This window comes from Columba livia, chromosome 2 (genome assembly GCF_036013475.1).
Source record: "Columba livia isolate bColLiv1 breed racing homer chromosome 2, bColLiv1.pat.W.v2, whole genome shotgun sequence".
Taxonomy (NCBI): Eukaryota; Metazoa; Chordata; class Aves; order Columbiformes; family Columbidae; genus Columba; species Columba livia.
In genome coordinates, this window is record NC_088603.1 from 156,449,320 (window position 1) to 156,463,156 (window position 13,837).

Here is a 13,837-nt window from a genome sequence, read left to right on the forward strand (position 1 = left end):
GAACTGAGGAAAAATTTCTGATGGAAAACACTTCAAAGCTAGCAGTTAAAAAATTAATTATTGTTTTCTAAACAAACAACTTTGTACTAGAAATTACACAACAAGCTCTCCACTTCACCTGCGGTAAGTAAAAAGGTCAGACATGCACTAACTGTGACACCTGCCTTGAGTAAGGCACCCTGTCACCGCCACACACAACATTTGATACTCCAGACACAAACCCTACCTTCTCAACATCCTTACTAATGACTCAAGTCCTCTGGCTGATGAACATAAGACCTGAAAGCAAATATGTTTTACTGAATAATTAATTTTACCTTACAGCACACACCTGGTCAGATGAATCCTGCCTTAGAAGTGTCATTGTCAATCAGAGGTATATACATATATCTTTAACATTTCTGAAATTATTCATATAGGTGGGGGTTGAACACCCAGGAGCTGTGTATCCAAGTGCCAGCTGATTCATATAGAAATGTTAGAAGGGATCTTTTCTAACAAAATCCCCCTACTAGAGATATAAGACAGGGCATTTTCTTCACAGACAATGTGAACACTCTGTGTGACCAAATGGAAGTATGACATCATTGTTCAGCCTCCTTACCTCTGAAGAAGTAGGTTTGCAGTAGCCAGCTCCAAACACTAGATTTTCTAAGGACATACTGGACTGGTCTGGTCCTGCCTCCAGGTTTCCTTTGCCAAGCCATGAACCTTTCCCTGGGCGAGCAAAACTAAAAGAAGAAAAAATTGAGAAGAAAAATAATCAGAACCATGTTGTTAGGGAAGAGTCATCATCGTGCCACTGTTATTTCGTTCCTTGGAATATGTTTCCAGTTTTGGTTTTGTTCTTGTTGGTTTTTGCTTTTATTTATTTCAAGCTGACACTGTAATTCCAGTATTCACTAGCTCAGATGATGTGAATGGAGCTCTCTTTCTTGGCATTCACTCTCTCCTTTTTCTGCTCTCTTACAGATCTTTTTTTCCAGCATAACATCTCAAGAATACAACCTGTCTGTCTATCCACGTAGATAATACTCATCCAGCTTCTCATCAGCTTTTATCTCTATTCATTCAACATCGTTCTCTCTGGCTTTAACCATATCAGACTTTCCTCTTTAAACTGCGCATGAAATCTCTTTGCTATCAGTATCTTTTATTGCTCATTCAAATATTTTAATACAGACTGTAAGTTTAGTTCCCACTCCTCGCTTTCTCATGACATAAGCTTCCAGCATCAAGTTGACAAGATTTCAGCCCAAAACATGTATTTCTTTTTGCTGGGTGTAGTCCATTCACTGGGGATATGTTCTCCTACACCTATGTGCAACATGAATTTGCCATCATCCAAATCCTTCCTCAAAAGTCTGATAAAATTGAAGTTGTTTTAGTGCTGAGGTCATCGCCTCTCAGTGATGACTATTATGGTCACAGTGTTCCCTTCTAAGTGTATCTTTATGTCTCCTATCTTATAGCATAAACCCATTAAGAGTGGAACACCTTGTTTGACGTTTACTCAGCATTGAGCCCATCAGAGTTCCGATGCTTAGCTGGGGTTCTTATGCTGGATTAAATCTGAGCAAATGTCTACATCCCAGTTAATGATGTAGGCTGCCTTAGCGTTGCTGGAGAGGAATCAGCATTTTCAGGATATGAGTCATCCCCTTCTGAAGCAGTGATTTCAAGTAGGTTAAACGAATTTCGCTCTCAAAGTGCTTATTTCTTATTATGTACTACAAAGAGAGGTTAGGATGGTACCTCATAAACAACTGAAGTTAGGTGGGATAAACCTCATTGTTAGTCCCTGGGATAGCGTGTTTTGTAAATAAACTGCATCAAGATCTCAAGAGAAAGATCAGGCTACTTGTTGCAAGTACAATAAACCAAATTACTGAATCTAAATTGTGATGCAAGCAACCAAAATTGTTCTTAAAAAGCATGTAGGCAAAGATGGCATTGAAATGACAAACTGCAGAGAAAAAAGAAAAAAACATTTGCTGTTCGTAAAGCCACTGAGTTTGTGCCACAGCTTTCAGATTGGCATCACCATCCACAAGCACGTGACGCCCATCCAAGCATCCCAAATTACATCACACCCAGGAGACCTGGTCTCCTTGGAAGAAAAAAGCTTCCAAGGCGGGAACACAAAAAACATTTTAAAACCATAATGCACCAGAACTAAAAGGCACAGGGCAGTGACATTCATTCTGCCAAAACTTTCCTATCTGAGGTTATTCCTCTACCTAGATGTGTATCATTTGGTCATGTCAACTCAGATCAGCCAGAATTCATGGATATCTACACCTGATTCAATTTTTAAGGACTGATAAGAGTTCTGACTGCTGTACAGAAATACACACACACAAAAAAAGAGGATGCTTATGCTAAGGATAGAAGACAAAAGAGAGAAGCAACAATACTTGCTATCACCCAAATAAGTAAGATTCAAATGTCCAGGGAAACAGTGATGTGTGCAACATCAGAAAAAGAATCTCAAGCAAAATTAGGAATTGGAGCAGTTTCAGAAGATTAATCAGAAATCCCTGCCTCACCTCAAACTGTTGTTTGTTATATATCCCCTAGCATTCATACACTGACAAAAAGGACATCCTGTGAGTGGGAGGATGGCGTAGAAGACTTTAACGTATATCTGGATTTGCTTATGTATATATTAATATATGTGACACAAGAAATTTCCAGGTGGCTGCTTCTAAGCAGCATGAAGTCTTTCTGTGTATTCCCCACATGCAACATTTAAGATAAAAATAAACTAAAGCAATTGCAAACAGACAAGAGATAAACACTACCCTGAATAATTTCAGCTGTTATAGGATGATGTTTTTGCCTTGGTCTGCTGCAAAGGCTCAAGAAGCAGAAATAAAAAATTATTGCTGTGGTATCAGAAAAAGAAGCTTAAACAAATGTTGCCTGCACACAAAATACTCCTCATTTGAATATTAGCAAAGCTTTCAAGGGTTTTAAGGGAGAGGAAAGCATTTTTTAATGCCTTATTTATTTATTTATCTTTTGCTTTTACAGCAAAGGAGGGATTTTAATCTCTTGGTTTTATGGAAATTGATTTCACATACTGCTGTAAAACAAAAACCCTTTTTGGGAAACCTGCCAAAATCTGTTAAGGGAAACTTTAACTGGAGGCTGAAAAACTGTTGAGGTTCCCTGAATGCTTTCTGAAGTACATATTACTTGAAGACAATTTTTAATAGCAATAATAGGTTAATTTACTGCATCAAATTTTGTTTTCTGCATTTAGCTTTTCCAATGTTTTCTGCAACCAGGCACATTTGTATGAATCTCTCACCTTGGTGATTTACATGACCATTTGAACTATTTCATAGCATTGATTTAATATCAATATTTAGATCCTCATCCTGTATGTTAACCGTAGCTTATATTTGTAGTCAGGATAAAAAAGTTCAATAGAGGTAATGCAAGCATGTCAGGGAGAATGAACATTTGTGCAGAATTATTAATATTTTCAGTGAAATAAACAATTTATATTTGATTTTTTTTAGCTGTTCTTCTGTTGACCTTATCCATGACATGTATCTATCTTTCAGAGGTCTCTCATAGTTCCTATATTGGCCATCTGTAGACACATACTATGGAAAGCTTCCTTGAAAAGTGCATTTTTTCCTATGATATAGCCTGCAAGATACCAGCAATAAAAATTTAAGAACTCTCTGCCTCAAAGGTTATATTCAGGCAATTTTATATTCAGGTAATTATTTCCAGCAGTCATGGCTATCTTCTGTGAATTTGTGTCCATGCCTTTTTGGTTTATACTTTTGGCCCCTATAACATCTTTTGGAATGACTGGCATTTTAATGTGCACATATAAATGTGCTGCAATTTCTGTTTTGAACCTGCTGTTGGAGAATTTAACACAGCACCTCTTAATTCTATGTTGTAAAATATTAAGTAATCATACCCTTTTTTTAATCTTCTATGGACTATTCTCTAGCATATAAATCAGATGACAGTTCCTCAGCATAATAAATGCATTTGCCTTCATAAATGTTAATTTGTACGTTCTATTTAAGTAATTCAGAATAAATGCTTTAGGCCAGTTTAATAAAATATAATATTGCCTCTGAAATTAAACTGTCCCAAAATGCAATAACCTTTTTAAATTTTTCATTGGCTTTTGTTAAAAAGAAGGGGTTATTTTTGTTGTTGTTGTTTATTTGGTTTTGTTTTTTTTATAAGCAAAACTTAATTTCTTCCTGTATTGTAGTTTTCAGCAGAATGGTGCAAAAAAACCCCTAACAGATACAGATCTTCTGACTCTTGCATGGGAAAAAAAAATAAACGTACATTGCGTTATATAAAATGGTCAAACTGGAAAAAAAACAAACAACAAAAAATAAAACAAAACAAAAATAATAACAATAATAATAATAATAAACCACAACAAACCAACCAACCAAACAAACAAAAACACACCAAAAAAACCCCACAAAACGAGCACAATATAATCTTCACATTTCTAGATACAAGAAATGATGATCTTCTGACTGAACCAGGAGTGGAATTTATGGAAATAAACTTGCAGCTCACTTAGACCAGATCTTATGGAGAAATCACTTATTTTTCCTCCAAATATTACTGATTTTAAAGATGAAAATTATAATTAAGTCCCATAGAAATAAATCACCTCAGAATTAAATTCTCATGTCTTCCACTGACAGCACTGTTTGGATTTCACCAGGACCTTCCTTCTAACTCCCACAGATCAGGAGAGATGCAATGTACAACACTGATTTCCCTCAGCATTTTGATTGAAATCTTTAAGATAACTTATGGCAAATTACTTCTGCTTGTGGTCATAAGGTACCTGGATGATCTGTTATTTGGTTTTCATAGAATCATCAAATGTATTTGATTGGAAATGACCTTAAAGGTCATCTAGTTCCAACCCCCCTGCCATGGGCAGGGACACGTTCCACTAGGTGACATTGTGCAAATCCCCATCCAACCTGGTTGTGCACACTTCCAGAGAAGGGGCATCCACAGCTTCTCTGGACAACCATTTTTAGTGCCTCACCACCTTCATGGTGAAGTATTTCTTCTTTATATCTAATCTAAATGCATCTTCTTTCAGTTTAAAGCCATTACACCTTGCCCTTTTGCTACCTGCCTTTGTAAAAAGTCCCTCTCTAGCTCCTTGTAGGTTTCCCTTAGGTCCTGGAAGGATGCTATAAGGTCTCCCCAGAGCCTTCTCTTTTCCAGGCTGAAGAAACCCAGCTTTCTCAGCCTGTCTTCATAAGAGAGGTGTTCCAGCCCTCTGATCATCTTTGTGGCCGTCTGGATTTGTTCCAACACACCTATATCCTTCTTTTCTTGGGACCCCAGAGATGGATGCAGGACTCCTAGTGGGGTCTCACCAGAACGGAGCAGAGGGGCAGAAATATCTCCCTTGACCTGCTGGTCACACTTCTTTTGAAGCAGCAGGATAGGGTTGCCTTTCTGGCCTGTAAGTGCAAATTACTGGGTCATGTTGTGTTTCTCATCAACCAACACTCTCAAGTCCTTCTTCTCAGTACTCAGAGAACTCTTCAGTTCTCAGTCCATTCTCCACCCAGCCTGTATTTGTTCTTGCGATTGTCCTGAACTACTTGCAGGACCTTGCATTTGGCCTTGTTGAACTTCATAAGGTTTGCATGTGCCCACCTCTCGAGCCTGTCAAGGTTCAACTGGATAGTATACCTTCAGTCCAGTGTGTCAACCACACCACACAGTGTGGTGGCATCAGCAAACTTGCTGAGGATGCACTCAATCCCATAATCCATGTTGCCGATAAAGATGTTAAAGAGAACCAGACCCGATACCAAACCCTCAAGAATGCCACTCGTCACTGGTCTCCACTTGGACATGGAGCCATTGAGCACAACTTTCAGAGTGTCACCATCCAGTCAATTCCTCATCCACTGAGTGGTCCATCTGTCAAATCCATGTATCTCCAATTTAGAGACAAGGATGTTGTGCACAACAGAGTCAAATGCTTTGCATAAGTCCAGGTAGATAACGTTAGTTGCTCTTCCCTTATCCACCAACACTATAACCACAATGTAGAAGGCCACTGAATTTGTCTGACATAATTCACCCTTAGTGAAGCTATGTTGGCTGCCACCAATCACCTCCTTATTTTCCATATACATTAGCACAGTTTCCAGGAGAATCTGCTAATCTGGTCTGTAGTTCCCCAGGTCTTTCTTTTTCCTTTTTTTTTTTTTTTTTCTTTTCCAGTCAGTGGGATCTTCACCAGACTGCCGTGACTTCTTAAATATAATGGAGAGGGGATTAACAACTTTATCAGGGAGTTCCCACAGGATGTGCAGATGCACCTCATTAGATCCCATGAACTTGTGTACCTTCAGGTTCCTTAGATGGTCTTGAACCTGATCTTCTCCTACAGTGAGTGGTTCTTCATTCTCCCAGTCATGCCTGTTGCCTTCTGTAACTTGGGCAGTTTGACTAGAGCATTTTTTTCGTGAAGACTGAGGCAAAAAAGCCAAAACATTGAGTATGTCAGCATTCTCCATATCCCAGGTAATAAGGTCTCCCATTTCTTTCCAAAGAGGGCCCATATTTTCCCTCTGTAGACTTCCTTTTTGTGTTTGAATTTCTCCAGGAGCTCCTTGTTCATCCATGCAGGCCTCCTGGCATTTTTACCTGACTTTTGCTTTGTTGGAATATATTTCTCCTGAGCTGGGAGGAGGTGATCCTTGAATAGAACATAGCTTTCTTGGTTGTCTCTCCTCTCCAAGCTTTTAACCCATGGTACTTTAGCAAGCAGATCCTGGAAGACATGAAAGTCTGCTTTTCTGAAGCCCAGGGTAGTGAACTTGCTGTATGCCATGCTTGCTGCCCTAAAAATTTTGAACTGCACCATTTCATGGTCACTGCAGCCAAGCCTGCCCTTGAGCTTCACATTCCCCACCAGCCCCTCGTTGTTGGTGAGAACAAGGTCCAGCACAACACCTCTCCTCATTGCCTCCTCTTTCACTTGGCAAAAGAAGTTATCATCAATGCATTCCAAGAACCTTCTGGATTGCTTGTGATCTTCTGTGTTGTCCCTCCAAAAGATACCAGGATAAAGATCCCCCATGAGGACCGAGGCGTGTGAACATGAGGCTGCTCCTATCTGTCTAAAGAGGGCCTTGTCTGTTCATTCTTCCTGGTCAGGTGGCCTGTAGCAGACCTCCACTATATTGTCACCTGGCCCTGCCCTTCCTCTAATCCTGACTCATCAGCTCTTGGCTGGTTCCTCATTCATTCCCAGGCAGAGTTCCATGTACTCCAGCTGGTCACTGACATAGAGGACAATACTCCATCCTCATCTCCCCTGCCTGTCCTTCCTCAAGAGCCTGCATCCTTCCATTCTAACACTCAAATCATAGAAACCATCCCATCACACCTCTGTGATGCCATATTATTTGAGAATAATATGTGGATATTTACAGGTTGCGTTCCCCTAGACATGTTTCTCTATTACGCAAAGAGTTTTACTGAGGTTGTAATCTGTGACTGTAAAATGTTCTGACCTTCTTCTGTAAATCTGATAAGATTTATTAAAATATCATTTTAACGGAGATGCAAACTTCTTCCTAGATCCCAAACAGAGTCAACAAGGGAATATGGTTTAAAATCTGATTATTTTGATTGCTAGAAATTGCTGTTTTCTTTGTCCTGGGCAATCTCAGTTGCTATAAAACTTAAAAGCAGGTAAAATAATGTGGTGAAATATATTTAGTTTTGGGTGGGGTGGTTTTTGTTTGTTTGTTTGGTTGGTTTTTTATTATTATTTTCTTTTTGATCTGGGTTTTTTTTTTTTGAAAGTTTGACTCTGAAATAAACAGGTTTTTCTTAAGTGAGTTCTTGGCTGGTAGCTGAGGAGAATGGCTTGTCAAAGTAGAGTTTTGTCTTTGTAGATATGTAACAGACAGTAACAAATACAAAAAAATTAAGAGGAAAAATCATCCAGCTATTATGCAAGAGTTCTTAGAGAAGAAAAAAAAAATTGTGTTCTTTAAATAAACATATTGTGGAAGGAATAGCTTTTTGCTCCATAAATATTCAATTTTCTTTCTACAGGTAAATTTATTTGCAAATGAGATAGAACTGGAAAAATAAGCATGAACTTTGCTACTCAGGATTACATCTGTGGCAGTTTCAGATACAAGCTACCCTTAAGTAGGTTTCAACTACACATGAAATTGTAAAAAAAATTGCCCTGCATAGTCCACACCCAGATTAAAGGTGTACAGGGCACTGCAGTGTGTGTATATATAGATATATTACTCATGCTTTTGAGGAACAGTGGGATACCTGGGAATAACAAGATTTAGGTGAGATGAAATTGCTCAAGGATGGCCAGAGTTGGCCTGGTTCCTCAGTGCAGTGGAGCAGAGCAGATCTAGGTCAGGACTGAAACCTTTAAAAACCCTGTGTCCCTTTGATTCTGTTCTCTCTTCACAAAGTAGAACAAGCTCAAAGCACTGAGAAGTTCAGTATCTGTGTCTTGGTTTCCCCACTTGCAAAATGTGTATTGTGTTATTTCCCCGTCTTACATGCCACCAAGAAGATTTCTTATTTCTTCTATAGTGATTTGGATGTGGGTAATGAAGAATTCAATATTAACAAGTAAAATCCTGAATGTCTACTTTGGTCTTCACAGACATGTGTATGAAAGTGAGGAAGAGACTAGAAATTTGAGGAGAATCCAGAAAGCTGAAGAAATTAACCCCCTCTCTTGTACAAACAAGAGAAAACAGGTTTGCCAGCTGCCTGTGATGAAGAATCTTGTTTATTTGCAGCAATTTCTGTTGTTACTTTGTTTGTTTGTTTTTCAGATTGAAAATATTTTCAGCAGAAGCCCAAAACCCAAAGTAGGACTGCAGATACTGTGACCATCAAGTGATGTGGATTCGGTACAGCCCTTAGACAATGCATTGTTTTGGGGACACCAATCTGGTCAGATAGTAGCAGTCTGGTACAGAACACTGTTCTTACACTTCCAGAAAGCTTTCAGAGGAAGAAATTGGACTGGACAACTTTTCAGAAGAAGAGATGTTAATCAGATCCTACTGTCCATGCTGGTTAACAGGAAATGCAGCATATTGTTTTATTGTTTTCAGTGTGAGAAATTATCTGTGTGGGGGAAACTTTGCATTTGTGTACTTGTTTCAGAGATTATTTATGAGCTGTATTTTTAACTTATCAACAGCAACATATGCCAACTCCTCTCAGAAAGAAGTAGTACAGAGGTCTATGGAGTTAATGAAGGGAGTAACTATGTTTCTTGCTGTTTGCTTCCTAAATTAGTCCAACATAAGAAAGGCACTGAGCTTGCAGCATGCCTGAGACTGAGTAGATCTGTACACCATAGACATGTATGCATCCCTTTGGGAAATATTTCTTGAACTATCTTGAACTATACTGGAACAAAATACCTTTTCTAATAGCTGATGCTGGACAAATAACTGCTGGTTCCACTTATAGACTGGACCAGTTGTGAAGCCAGTCACAGGGAGTTAGAAGAGAAGCCAACGCCTCAGGCCAGAAACCAGACTAATCCATGCAAAACAGAAAAATAGAGTGCAAAAACCCTGACTCCTCCTCATTTTCTCCTGCAACAGTCTGCTCACATTTAGCCTCTGGAGCTTAGGTAAGAGAATAAAAAAATATATTTAGCCAGTTTGTGGGGACAGTGCATTCAGCAGGGTAGTACTCTCAAGCCTGAACATCATTCACTTTTTCTGTTTATCTTTTGGCAGACTTGCTGAGGCCCCTCTATTCTGCTATGGTGTGATGCCCCTGCAGTCCTGCATCCAGCTCTAACACCCTCAGCACAGGACAGACATGGACCAGAGGAGCCACAGAAATGATCACAGGGATGGAACAGCTCTGCTATGAGGACAGGCTGAGAGACTTAGGTTGTTCAGCCTGGAGAAGAGAAGACTCTGGGGAGACCTTACTGTGGCCTTTCAGTACTTAAAAGGGGCCTATAAGAAAGATGGGGACAGACTTTTTATCATGGCCTATTGTGATAGGACAAGTAGTAATGGCTTTAAACTAAAGGAGGGGAGATTCAGGCTGGACATGAGTAAGAAATTTTTTACATCAAGGGTGGTAAAACACTAGAAGAGATTGGCTAGAGAGGTGGTAGATGCTGCATTCCTGAGAAATTCTAGGCCAGGCTGGACATGGCTCTGAACAACCTGAGCTGGGTGAAGATGTTCCTACTCATTGCAGGGAGTTGGACTAGGCAATTTTGAAGCTCCCTTCCAACACAGATTATTCTATGATTCTCTTATCTCTGTCATCCTGGGTAAAATGAGGCAAGCCTTTTACTTTCCAAAGAGAATTGTCATTTCTGTGATGTTAGGAAAGATGTGCCAATCAGTTCCTGCTTTAGAGTCTCCTCTTCTTTTCCCAGATCCCAAAAGTAGGAAAATACTTCTCCATGACCTGCAGCTGCTAAAAACATTCAGTGCAAACAGCACTGCCCTACGCATCAGCAGTCACTCCAAGAGGACATGACAATGTCCTGCTGTGCCTGGCAAAAGGATTTGGCTGTAAGGGAAGGCGCAGTTGAGAGGAGCAGTGTTTCAGGTCAGTACAACAGCCATCACAACCACTGCATCCTACATCCCTGTTCTCCCCTGTTATTGCACTCCTGCCTGGAAATCCAAAGTTTTGGACTTGGCCCAGAGCAGTCCAGCTTCCCCAGACACTTCTGGGGTGTAAGAGAAGGTGAAGAATTCAAACTAGAGAAGTCGAAACATCCAAAGTAAAGAAGTAGAGAAGTCGAAGAACTCTAAAGGTAGAAGTGAGAATATTTAACCAAGCTTTGCCACAGTGCCCAGCCAGGATAAGTCAAAGCACCCAGCCCCTTCACTGCTGCTCAGAATCCTTTCTGCAGCAGCATTTCAGAGGAATGCAGCTGTCCATGGAGCCAAGAGAGGAGGTGATCCAAGCCCCAAAGCATCCCAACATGCTCCTGGTCATCTCACACCTGGACCAAATAAGGGTGATGTAGAGGTAGCAGAGCTGGAGGTAAGCCAACTGCCTCATCACCTTCCTACTCAGCCTCTCACCTCCTAAGAAAATGCATAAAGCCATTAGCAACTGCCATGAATTGGGACCCCATTAATAAGTTGAGGGTTATACTCTTTAGAAGAGATGAGTTGCAAAATTCCCATCCAGAATGCTGCAAAGGATGGCAGAAACATGAATTTCACTCATTCTGAGTTTGGTGAGAGGTGAGGGCTTCAAAGTATCAAACCCAATGTAGTATTTATTACATAAGAATTATTAACCAGGACAAACATCAATATCAAAATGTTCACTTGTCAAAAGACAGGAGGTAATGGAGGCACCCTGGCAAGCTTTGCCCAACAGGAGCTATTTGTGGGTGTAATTTACCCTGCAGGGAAAGGCCTGAATCAGTCTTTCTACTTTCCCTGCTGTTTTCACTGCTTAAATATAGGCAACAGCGAAGGTCTTTGGGGAAGAGTATCTAATTTTCCAACAGAGAGAACAAAATATGAAAAGCTCAGTCCATAGGGCATATGCTGTGCTTCAGGCAAGGTTTATTTCCAGGACAACTTTAGGACAGCGGTGAATATCAATTTTGCATAATGTGTAATCTTTATTTACAGGGCAGATCTAGAACTGTTGTTCTTTTACATTTATGTGTATACATATTTGGAGAAATAATATGTATATACATGTAAAGTACATGCTATGATGGGACAATTCAAGGAAGAAAAGGAAAATCCAGTGAAATACTGTACAGACTTTTTTCTTCCCCAAACAATGTATCTATTTGGTGTTTATTTTTTCTATAAAATGACAAAAAAAAAAAAAAAAGGATTTCCAGTCATTTGGGTTCTATTTTGTTATAAAAGTGAATTCCTGACTTTATAATTATTTTTTTTCAATGTTCCTAATAAACTCTAATCCTAAGAGATAAACAGGAATGCTCTGAGATGTGAGAAAAACAAATAAGATTTAGTTGGCTAGTTTTGTTGCAGAATACTTGGAACTGATATTTCTTCTATACTAGTGTCTTCACCTTGATTTATATTTAGAGAGAGCATGTCATACAAGTTCTTTGGGTTTTGAATATTTATCAACAAGAGGATAAATCCTCAGTATGACACTTTAAAATTACTAGGTTAAGCAAATGAAACTCTGTACTGTGTTGTCAAAAAACTTCTTTCCACTACATTAAGTAAAATTATTGTAAACTTCATAAATGTGAACAAAATAATATTTTAAAAGCTATAATAATCTGACTTCAAAACAGTTGCTCATCATGTGATTTATGCTTAATAACAGTAACAAGTCTCTGCAGCTCCATTCATTAGAGGGTAACGAAGCACTGAAAATAGTCATTAAGTCTGATAACTATTGTTCTTTCATCCTTTTATGTAGTAGAACAATGGGTAAATTACCTGAGGAAAACTGGTTAAAAGTAGTCTGTTACAATCTAATTCACCATTTAAAAAGTCAACACAGTAGAAGAGAGATACAGCAGTTACCTGTATCTCAGCAGCAGAAGACAGATGTGTCAGTCTGATGTACCAATATGACTCTCATCACTGTCACAACTCAGCCTCTTACAGTCTTAATTCATTTTATGGCATCGTGTACAAGCAATGCCTTTGTACAATTGGAGAACTGAATCAGAGATTCAGAGAAAAAATAGTCTACACATTCATATTTTCTTTCTGACACAGTGGTTTTTGCATATTTGTCAAACTTAAGAGTCTCCTGATCACTTGGTAAACAGCAAGGCCTTGTTGGAGTGAGGGAAGCTGAACAACACTGAAAACTGCATTTTGCTTCAGGACCCAAGGAGCTCCCTTCCTCTCAGAACTCCTTATCTCAGGCAATGACAAGATTTGACACAAAGTAAATTGCCAGAAAGACCTTTGCTTCCCCTTGCCTGTTCTAAATATTAGCGGATATTGACCTCCAGCCCTGTTTTATTTGAAGGAGCCCTGAATTATTTTCTTGTCATTATGAATCAGATAACATAAATCACACCTAGACCCCATGGAAGCTAGTATTACACTGCTGCATGGTTAAATCAGATGATGCTGTAAAGGAGAGATTCAACAGAGCCTTATCCAGTATTGACTTGTTCATACCTCCTTCTAGCCACGTTATGAATTATGCTAATACACAGAGGCTGCAGATGAGATTAGCATCCAGCTGTCCTAAATATTTTACAAAATAACAAGGTGGGGAAAAAAATGTAAATGCTCTCAGTTGCTTTTAGACTAAAGAAGAAAAACAAGCAACAGGAGAAATTTCACCTTCCACTTGTTACACATGAGGAATAGAGAGATTAAGTCTAATCAAAGCTTCTAAAGCTCTACCCACAAATTGCACTAGTTTTTGATCAGTCCTCTGGTGTCTTATCAAAGGCAGGAACCTGTGTCAGAGGTTGACTCCAAACCCCCATCTCCAGAATCCTAGCCCTAGACCAAAAATCTTGAAATTAAATTGTCCTCTCTGCTTCTCTGGTACCATAAGCAAATGCACTCAGAAGAGGAATCTCCTTTGCCTTTCAACAGACATTTCTGTGTCTTTTACCTGATCAGAGGCTGGTGTAACGCTACCAGTGATGCGTGCACCGTGACAGATATCACTGACAGGTGGAAATAGTCAAACATGACAGGAACATGGTGGTGCAGACCTCTCCGGGGGTGGAAGTGAAGACACAGTGTACGGCTGCTGATCAGAGGGATCGCTGGAACATCTCTCAGCCTGGAAGAGAAAGAGGTTTACAAGGGTTGGCAAAAGC

At 39.5% G+C, this 13,837-nt stretch overlaps 1 protein-coding gene across 12 annotated transcripts in view; it reads right to left on the bottom strand.

Annotated features, from left to right (window-relative positions):
- FAM135B (family with sequence similarity 135 member B) overlaps window positions 1-13,837 on the bottom strand; it is a 274,657-nt gene that overhangs the window by 66,359 nt on the left and 194,461 nt on the right. For all 12 annotated transcript variants that reach the window (XM_065054475.1, XM_065054472.1, XM_065054474.1 and 9 more), the window contains 2 exons: window positions 13,627-13,800; window positions 605-731 (listed from right to left, as the gene is read on the bottom strand). In XM_065054475.1, coding sequence (XP_064910547.1) covers window positions 605-731; window positions 13,627-13,800 — 301 coding nt within the window. The remainder of the gene's footprint in view (window positions 1-604; window positions 732-13,626; window positions 13,801-13,837) is intronic.